Raw genomic sequence first — 10,533 nt, 5'->3', positions numbered from 1 at the left:
TTAGTAATTAGTACTGAACTAGCTTACATTTGATTTACCCATTACAAAAGTCCCTTTACAGTTACTGCTATCATAAAAATACACTTATATGTAGATTTACAATTCTACAAAAGACACATTTAATGTCCAACAACAAATATTTGAGCAGAATGCATATTTTATTCAGAATTATTGCGCTACTATTCTATTGCGCTCCGTCTGTTTAGTGCGCATGCGTTCACTCGCGTAAGCCTCGCCCACTCCTGACAGAGAAATGGACATGTTTGCGTGACTTTCTGACATTTACAGATGAAAATTATACCTGTGACATGTCAGTTATGCACTGAGGAAAACACAACGTCTCAAATGCATTAAACAGCACAGATTGTCATGGTGGATCGATTTGATCCATGATTGACATTAAGGTCTGCTTAAGAATAAACGTGCACAAATTAGTGAGATTGTGTGAATTTAATTAGTCTTTAATGGAACCGCTTTAGCCCCGATTGATTTGTTATGTTATTTCAAGTCAGGTTTTGGACTTTAATCCCAGTTTTTCCTCGGGTCTCCGTGGTGCAGCAGCAGCGGTGATGAGAGCGCGCTTGAGAAACAGTTTGAGAGGAGAAATCAATCTACATATAAAATATTGGTTACAGATTATTGGTCACTTTCTAAATAATAAAAGTATAGCGCATCCACTAGTAATTATATACAAATAAATCGGTTTTTACCGATGCAAATATGTTAGAAATGATGCATCGTGATACAAAAGCCAACTTGTATCCAATGCACACTTTTTAAACCGATGCATCGCATCGTTAACTTTTTATGCCGATGCACCGAGCGAATGGGGGAATCTTCCCATCCCAGATAGATAGATAGATAGATAGATAGATAGATAGATAAATAGATAGAAAAACTACATACAGGTGACATAAATGGCATCATCAATAATCAACAAAAAAAGCCTTTTGCTTTAGTCTTCATTTGCAAGAGAAGCAGTCCTGCGATAGCTCAGACGAGTCATTCAGCATTTCATAAACACAAATCAGCCAGAAATAGGCTCCTCGGAGGAAAGTGTGATTTGGAGTTCATCCGCACCCAGGTGAATTCACACGCTCTTTAAATAGCGCCGGTTTCAGTTCGCATTAATCACAGCCTGCCTCTGTTCTTTCCCCAGACCATCGTGTGCGGCAGCATGATCGGCCACGGAGACTATATATCAGCCATGCTGTCAGACATGAGCCGTCTGTCCGTCACCAGCTCCAACTCCCTGCGCAAGAGCAGCCCGTCGGCCCGCAAGAGAGCGCAGTCGCTCGGCCGCCTCGGGGAGGTCAGCGAGGCCGATGTGTATCAGTACGAAGCCCTGGACGAGCCTGACCCTCACTGGGCCGATAAATCACGCAACATCCACAGCGAGAGCGGCACGCCGTACATGGGTCTGAAGAAGAGTGTGATGCTGCAGCCCAATGGCGTTCTGCCCCGCGCCAAATCCACCTATGAGGTCAGCATGAGCTCTCCTCCTCTTCCTCCGCCGTCCATCCCCGTCCCGGAGCCACCTCTTATGATGAGACGAGAGTTCCCCATCGTGTTCTCGCACAACCAGAGACCCATCACCTGCTTCTATAGCCCCACCATGCCACACGGAGACGGTCTGACGCCGGACATGAGGACCGTCAACAGACTGCTGGTCCATCTGCAAAACAGCCCGGGGAGACTGTACTCCTCATACGACCTGAAGGTAACAAACAGCTTTTTGAAACAAAACCGAAATTGAGATGTATACATCATCTGGAAGCTGAATAAATAAGCTTTCCATTGATGTATGGTTTGTTAGGATAGGACAATATTTGGCTGAGATACAACTATTTGAAAATCTGGAATCTGAGGGTGCAAAAAAATCTAAATATTGAGAAAATCATTTTTAAAGTTGTCCAAATGAAGTTCTTAGCAATGCATATTACTAATCAATAATTAAGTTTTGATATATTTACGGTAGGAAATTTACAAAATATCTTCATGGAACATGAGCTTTACTTAATATCCTAATGATTTTTGGCATAAAAGAAAAATGTATAATTTTGACCAATACAATGTATTGTTGGCTATTGCTACAAATATACCCCAGCGACTTAAGACTGCTTTTGTGCTGCAGGTTAACAAATGTGCTTTTTATCTGTTTACATCTCAGATTTTTTAGTTTTTCTCTGAATTCAAATTTAATATCTCACAATTCTGACTTTTCTGAATTCTAAGTTTACATTTCACATTTTTTATTTTTTTCTTGTAATTCTGAGTTTTTCTCTAGTTTACATCTTGCTGTAATGACTTTTTTCCCCAAAATTCTATTTACATCTTGCGATTTTGAATTTTTCCCTCACAATTGCAAGTTTATATTCTGTAATTCAAATTTTTTTTCTCAGAATTCTGATTTTACATCTTATAATACTGACCTTTTTTCTCATAATTCTGTTTTTGCCATTTTTATTTTTTTCTTGTAATTCTGAGTTTTTATATCACAATTCTGATTGTTTTCGAGTTGATTATCTCGCAATTATAACTTTTTTAATTCTGCTTTTATATCTCACAATTTTGACTTTTTTTCTCTAAATTCTAAATTTACATCTCATGATTATAATTTTTTTCTTTGAATTCTTTGAAATCTCGCAATTCAGTTTTTTTCTCATCATTTTTTTAATGTATATCTTGCCATTTAGATTTTTTTGGTATTCTGATTTTATATCTCACGATTCTGACTTTTTTTCTCAGAATTCTGAGTTTTTTTTATCTCACAATGAGTGGCAGAGCTTTGCATTTTTTTTTTATTTGATCAAAGATTAAGCTCTTACACATGTGTACCAAGTTTGGTGAAAATATCTCATTCCATTCAGGAGTTATAGCCATTTTAGTAAAAGTGGCCCCTTACGAACGTTTTGGCGTCCCTATGCAACGATGAGTCGAAATTTCATAGTTACTGATATTCACAGTCAAAAGAATATTTCTGCAGTGGTTTGGTTCCGATCGGGTGAAAAACCTACGACTAGTTCACAATAGTAGGTTTTGGACATAACTCAATTTGCTGAAAAACCGGACTTCGTAGAGCAAATCCGGCAGTTTTGTGCGTTTTGACCCAAGGATTCCAAAAATGTACAATTTGAGTCTACGACAAATGGTCTAGGAGTTATGAGCAGTTTTGCGTTTTCGATCGCTGTAGCGCCCCCCCATAGGCCTATTGGGGCGAGTCTTTGGATCTGAGTAGCGGTCAATACTACTACCATCTGACCAAGTTTCAGCTCTCTAGGCCTTATGGTTTGGTCTGCACGATCAGTTTTAGCGGAGAATTCAGCACTATGCGCTTGAACCCCTAATAATATTTTACAGTTTTTACAATATTTTTGATCAAATAAATGCAACCTCGGTGAGCAGAAGAGACTTCTTTCAAAAACACTAAAACCCCCAATTTCTGAACAGTACTGTATACTAATAAAATATCTTGAATGCTCTGTAAGTCCCTTTGAAAAGTGTTTGTCAGATGAATGCATGTTGATAAACAAAGTAAAGGAAAACCAGCCCATGTCCTTATTTCTATTGCACACAGGCCGACGCAGCCATGAGACACCAGCCGGGATATCTGCACAGCGGCACCAGCAGTCCCCTCGTGAGTGGCACCAGGCCTCACAGAACGGTGCGTTCCTCCTCCAGCTACACCATCGGCCTCTCGCCCAACATCAGTTACCGGCCCACCGGGCCAGACCCCTTTATGAGACACTCCGGCTGCCCCAACCCGGGTCTCTACCCCAGACAGGACAGCCCGTCGCAGCCCCGACCGTCTCCCACTGGATCTCTGGCCAACAGCCCTCCGGGAACCTGCTCGCCTGCATTCAGACCCCCGCAGCACCCCTCGCCCCGACCCCCGCCCGACCCGCCCAAAGTCACCCACGAGCAGTTCAAGGCCGCGCTGCAGATGGTGGTGGATAAAGGAGATCCGCGCTCGTATCTGGAGAACTTTGTGAAGATCGGCGAGGGTTCGACGGGTGTGGTGTGCATCGCCCACGAGAAACACAGCGGACGGGTGGTGGCTGTCAAGATGATGGACCTCAGGAGACAACAGCGCAGAGAACTGCTCTTCAATGAGGTCAAACAACGAACGAGCATAATATGAATCAAAACAACCCCAATATTGCTTTAGGAATAGTTCATCCGAAACTGAAAACGTGCTCACCGTCCTGCCATCCGAGATGTAGATGAGTTTGTTTCTTCATCAGGTTTGGAAAACATCTGATAAAAACATCACAATAATCCACAAGTAATCCACAGCACTCCAGTCCATCAGTTAACATCTGGAGAAGACAAAAGCTGGAACAAATGCTGGAAAGCATCTTCTCCAGATGTTAACTGATGGACTGGAGTGCTGTGGATTACTTGTCCACAAACTCATCTACATCTTGGATGGCCTGAGGGTGAAGACCTTTTTGTGTGAACTATTCCTTTAAATGTAAATATTATGCATTCACTGTCTATGTGAAAAGATTCAATATCCGACTATAGAATTGGCCATTTAAAATGCACATATTTGTTGATCTAAAAGTGTCCCATCATGGATTTTTTTCTCATTAAGTATTGCGTTTCATCACGTTACTTAAGCGAAAAGGGTTTCAGATGACACTGACCCCAGAGCATTCAGTCACAAAATGTTTTGAATGATAGAAACGTGTTTTGAAAGGGAAATGTCTAGGGTTATTAATGTATTTTTCAATCACAGTGTATGATTTATTGCAAGGCACAGAAACTAGCAGATACTGCCAGAACTGACTCAGTTATTTAAGTTAGTCATATTCAAATAAACAGATGAAACATAGATACATATAAATTAGATTTTGGAACCCTGTAAACACGATTAGCGTTGAATGTCTAAATAAAAAATAAATAAATAAAAAATAAAATAAAATAATAAAATAAAATAATAATAAAATAAAAAAATAAATAAAAATAAAATAAAATAAAATAAAATCATATAAAATAATAAAATAAAATAAAATAATAAAAAAATAAAATAATATATAAAATAAAATAAAATAAAATAATAAATAAAATAAAGGATTATGGATAAAAAAAACCATCTTTGACCACTTGAATATATTGAGATATGACTTTTGGAAAGTTCAACAGCAACATTTCAAAAGCAACTTCTGACCCTTAAACAAACCGATTTATTTTTGTGCATTCGCTATGCTGATGAGTGTTGATGAGGGTGTGTTGGTGTGTGTTCAGGTGGTGATTATGAGAGATTACCAGCACAGGAACGTGGTGGAGATGTTCAAGAGCGCTCTGGTGGAGGAGGAGCTCTGGGTCATCATGGAGTATCTGCAGGGAGGAGCTTTAACAAACATCGTGTCTGAGACCAGGTACCAGAGCACAACCTCATCATTCATTTAGGAAAGCCGTTTCATGAAAGAAGAGAGAACTGGATTTCTTACCCAGTTAATCTAGAGGTTTATGTTTTCATTGTGATCTCTATAGGATTTATGAGAAATATGCTTTAACATGGGTAGGTTAGTCTTCTAGTTAAAGACTCTATGAGATACCCTTTTTAAAAATACCTTTGACCAAAAATCAATTCAAATCAAATCTGAATTTATGACTTATTACTAATGGAAAGTTCATTAGTGACCTTTTTAATTGAAATCAGATTGAAATGAAATCAAAATAAAATAAAAGCATAAATGATCTTGAATAAACATTTATTTTACATTTTGTTTCCAATATAATATAATATAATATAATATAATACAATATAATACATAATTTAAATAGAATTTAAAATAAAATAAAATTATATAATACAATATTAAATATATAAAAATTTAAAATGAATATATGTATAATATATAAAATATAATATATATATATATAAGTAAAAACTAATATCATAATATAATATAACAATTTAAAATAATGTCATATAATAAAAATACAATATAACTTAAAATAATACAACACAATATAATATATCATGTAATATAATCAAAAATTCTATCTAAAAATGCTGGGTTGTTTCAACCCTACTTTGGGTTAAAATTTTACATTAAATTTGAAAAGTTGGGTTAGTCCATATTTGACCCAAAGTTTTTTTTTTGTTTTGTTTTTTGAGTGAATAGATTAGAACATAATACATAATTTAAAATAAAACAATATAACTTAAAATAATGTAATAAAATATATAATGTAATATTTAATATCAACGCTTTTATTAATTTTATTAATATATTTTATTATTTAAAATAAAATAATAAAATATAATAGAAAATAATATAATATGCACATTATTTGCAGCCAGCTAATGGTTGAAAGATGGTGAAGACAGACAACATGTAATGATGAATCTTTTACAACAAGACCAGAAATGTGATTAAAGGAAATCATTTTCAGTCCATTTTCATGTCATATGACTTTAAGGTCACCGTTTTTAATGCTAATGCACTGTGATTGCAATTCTGCTGTTTGGATGAGCAAAACACAACCTCAGGCTGCGCTCGAGTGTCTCTGCTCATAGTTAATCCAGATAGGCTACTGACTCCATGTACTGTACTATTACTGTAGTATTTTATTCATACCACAAGAGGGTGATGTACAGTTAAGTCATGGATCCGCTCTGAGCTGTGTGTGTATTCTGACACTCTACGGCTGACTTTAATTTGATTAGACAATCAGATTAGCGCTTACACGATCACACACAAGCGCGGCTGTATGTCCCGTCTCCTCAGACTCGAGACGGCAAACTGGAATTGGCACGAGATCTGACCCGAGCAGCAGACACTGAACCGACACGTTAGCAAACGCCATCGATTTTACACACAGAGCCAGAGAGCAACAACAACTCCGAGCAGAGCAGCTTTAGTTAAGTTTAGCACGACTGCATTCAAGAATCAGGCCACTGACTTGAAGATATTTTATTTGACAAGCAATTATATGACATGAATTAATCCATAAGCCTGCATCTCAAAAAGTTGACTTTATTGAGTACCTATTAGCAGGCTAAACCTAATGTCATGAATATACAATAGAATAGACAAAAGAAAAAAAATATATAAAAATAATTAGTCAACATATTAAATGAGCCAAAAAATAAAATAAATAATATTATTTAATAATATTAAATAATATTATTTATTATAATAATATATAATATTAAAATAAAAAATAATTTAAAATAAAATAAAAAACAATAAATAAATAAATAGAAAAATAAAATACATTTAAATAAAATAATAAAAATTTATATAAAATAAAAATAAAATAAGATCATTTAGAAAACAAATTTATACTGACTAGAAGACATTTTGTTTGACAAGCAATTATATGACTGATGAATTAATCCATAAGTCTGCATCTCAAGTGAATATCTGTATTGATATGTCTATGAATAATAATGTGAATAATATATAAATAATAATAAATGAACCAAAACATTCCTACAAAATATTACAGCAGGTTAAACCTAATGTCATGAATATACAAAAGAAAAAAATGAAATGAGTCAACAAGCGAAATTAGCCTAATTAAATAAAAATAAAATAATTTAAAATAAAATAAAATTAAATCATTTTTATACTGATATACTTTTTTATAAAAAATTTCATACTTGATTTGAAGATTTTTTTTTTTGGCAAGCAATTATATGACATGAATAAATTATTAAGCCTGTGTCACAAAAAGCTGAATTTGAACTATGTAGAATTTAAGAAGTTAAGCATTCTTACAGCAGACTCAATCTAATCTCATAAATATATATAAAAAAAAATAAAAATAAATAATAATAATAACAATTTGTCATCAAATTAAATGAGCCAAATAAAATTATGAAATAAAATATTTTTCAAATGATCTGAAGACATTTTGTTTGACAAGCAATTATAGTGCATGAATAAATTAATAAGCCTGCATCTCAAAAAGTTTTTTTTTTTCCAGACAAACAAAGTCTGTTTTTGAACTCAAAACGATTATTTATCTGTCAGGTGTGGATGAAAACATCAGGAATCAGACTAGATTTTGACATTTTCTGAAGTTCAAAACTCACCATTATGGTGCTGAAGTGTTGTTATGCAGGTTGCTCTGGGTGTTTTTTAGTGGTTTCTTCCTGTCTCGAGTGAAAAATGAGATGCCACACACTTAGTAAACAGCACTAATATGCAGCATCAGAAGGAGCTGTAAAAACAGCAGGTGCATGAAGAAGAGCTCGGGACAGTTGTGTAAGCGTGCGGCTGATCTTGTGTTCAGGCTGAGCGAGGAGCAGATCGCGACCGTGTGTGAGGCTGTGCTGCAGGCGCTGGCGTATCTCCACTCGCAGGGGGTCATACACCGAGACATCAAGAGCGACTCCATCCTGCTCTCGCTGGACGGACGCGTGAGTCCATCCTCTAGCCTGGCTGAACCTTATCACACTATTCAAACCTCAGACAACTATATATACACACTACCCTTCTAAAGCCTGAGGTCAGGAGGATTTTATTTAAGAAATTAATGCTTTTATTCATCAAGGATGCATCAAATTGGTCAAAAGTGACAGTAAAGAATTTTATAATGTTGCAAAAGATTTGTATTTCAAATAAATGCTGTTTTTTTTTTTTTACTTTCTATTCATCTGTGAATCCTGAAGAATAAACAGATATGATGGTTTCCACAAAAATATGAAGCCTATCAAAGTCTTCAACATTGATAATAATCAGAAATGTTTCTTGAGCAGCAAATCAGCATGTTTTTTAAAATGTAATTTATTCATGTGACGCAAAGCTGAATTTTCCGCATTTTATTTTGTGTTTTATTTTATTTATATATTTATTTATATTTTATTTTATAATTATTTGGCTCATTTAATTAGTTGACTATTTATTTTTCACATTTTTTTTCTTTTGTATATTCATGACATTAGGTTTAGCCTACAGTAAAGTAATTTATTATTTTAATTTATTATTATTTGTATATAATTTATATGTAGTCCAAAAACAGATTTTGTTTGTATAGTAAATTGTTTTTGAGATTCAGTCTTATTCATTTATTTATGTTATATAATTGCTTGTCAAACTAAATGTTTTTAAATCCGATTTCAAATCTTTTTATTTTATTTTTTATTTTATTAACTGAAAAAAATTACAAATTAGTCAACAAATGAAATGGGCCAAATAATAAAATAAAACGAGTAAAATGCTTAAATTCAGCTTTGCATGAAGGAATAAATTACATTTTAAAATATGTTACAATAGAAAACAGTTATTATAGATTGTAATGATATTTCAGAATATTTTACTGTATTTGTATTTAAATAAATACAATGGTCAAATGGTTAAATGGTCAAAATAAAATATAAAATAAAATAATTTCCAAATTAATTTGAAGACATTTAGTTTGACAAGCAATTATATGACATAAATAATTTAATAAGACTGCCTCGGTGAGCAGAAAAGACTTCTTTCAGAAACAAAAAACATACTACTTTTAAACACTAGATAGATAGTTGCACATGCATTGCATATGTTAATAACGTTTTTAATTTCTATATATTTTATTATACCTTTTATAAAGATTCACAAACACTAGATAGATAGATAGATAGATAGATAGATAGATAGATAGATAGATAGTCAGATTATGGACGGATGGATGGATAGATAGAGTCAGTTTATGGATGGATGGATGGATGGATAGATAGATAGTCAGATTATAGATGGATAGATGGATAGATAGTCAGATTATAGATGGATAGATGGATAGATAGTCAGATTATAGATGGATAGATGGATAGATAGTCAGATTATAGATGGATAGATGGATAGATAGTCAGATTATAGATGGATAGATGGATAGATAGTCAGATTATAGATGGATAGATGGATAGATAGTCAGATTATAGATGGATAGATGGATAGATAGTCAGATTATAGATGGATAGATGGATAGATAGTCAGATTATAGATGGATAGATGGATAGATAGTCAGATTATAGATGGATAGATGGATAGATAGTCAGATTATAGATGGATAGATGGATAGATAGTCAGATTATAGATGGATAGATGGATAGATAGTCAGATTATAGATGGATAGATGGATAGATAGTCAGATTATAGATGGATAGATGGATAGATAGTCAGATTATAGATGGATAGATGGATAGATAGTCAGATTATAGATGGATAGATGGATAGATAGTCAGATTATAGATGGATGGATGATAGATAGTCAGATTATGGATGGATGGATGGATGGATAGATAGTCAGATTATGGATGGATGGATGGATGGATAGATAGTCAGATTATGGATGGATGGATGGATGGATAGATAGTCAGATTATGGATGGATGGATGGATGGATAGATGGATAGATAGATAGTCAGATTATGGATGGATGGATGGATAGATAGAGTCAGATTATAGATAGATGGATGGATGGATGGATAGATGGATGGATAGATAGTCAGATTATGGATGGATGGATTGATAGATAGAGTCAGATTATAGATAGATAGATGGATGGATGGATGGATGGATGGATAGAT

At 34.2% G+C, this 10,533-nt stretch overlaps 1 protein-coding gene across 2 annotated transcripts in view; it reads left to right on the top strand.

Moving 5' to 3' along the window:
- LOC107663165 (serine/threonine-protein kinase PAK 6-like) overlaps positions 1-10,533 on the top strand; it is a 47,901-nt gene that overhangs the window by 32,987 nt on the left and 4,381 nt on the right. For both annotated transcript variants that reach the window (XM_016453336.1, XM_016453335.1), the window contains exons 3-6: positions 1,160-1,720; positions 3,578-4,114; positions 5,251-5,384; positions 8,257-8,383. In XM_016453336.1, coding sequence (XP_016308822.1) covers positions 1,160-1,720; positions 3,578-4,114; positions 5,251-5,384; positions 8,257-8,383 — 1,359 coding nt within the window. The remainder of the gene's footprint in view (positions 1-1,159; positions 1,721-3,577; positions 4,115-5,250; positions 5,385-8,256; positions 8,384-10,533) is intronic.

This window comes from Sinocyclocheilus anshuiensis, unplaced genomic scaffold (assembly GCF_001515605.1).
Source record: "Sinocyclocheilus anshuiensis isolate Anshui unplaced genomic scaffold, SAMN03320099.WGS_v1.1 scaffold767, whole genome shotgun sequence".
NCBI lineage: Eukaryota > Metazoa > Chordata > Actinopteri > Cypriniformes > Cyprinidae > Sinocyclocheilus > Sinocyclocheilus anshuiensis.
The sequence above is the reverse complement of the archived record's forward strand: the minus strand, read 5'-3'. Positions and strand labels throughout refer to the sequence as shown.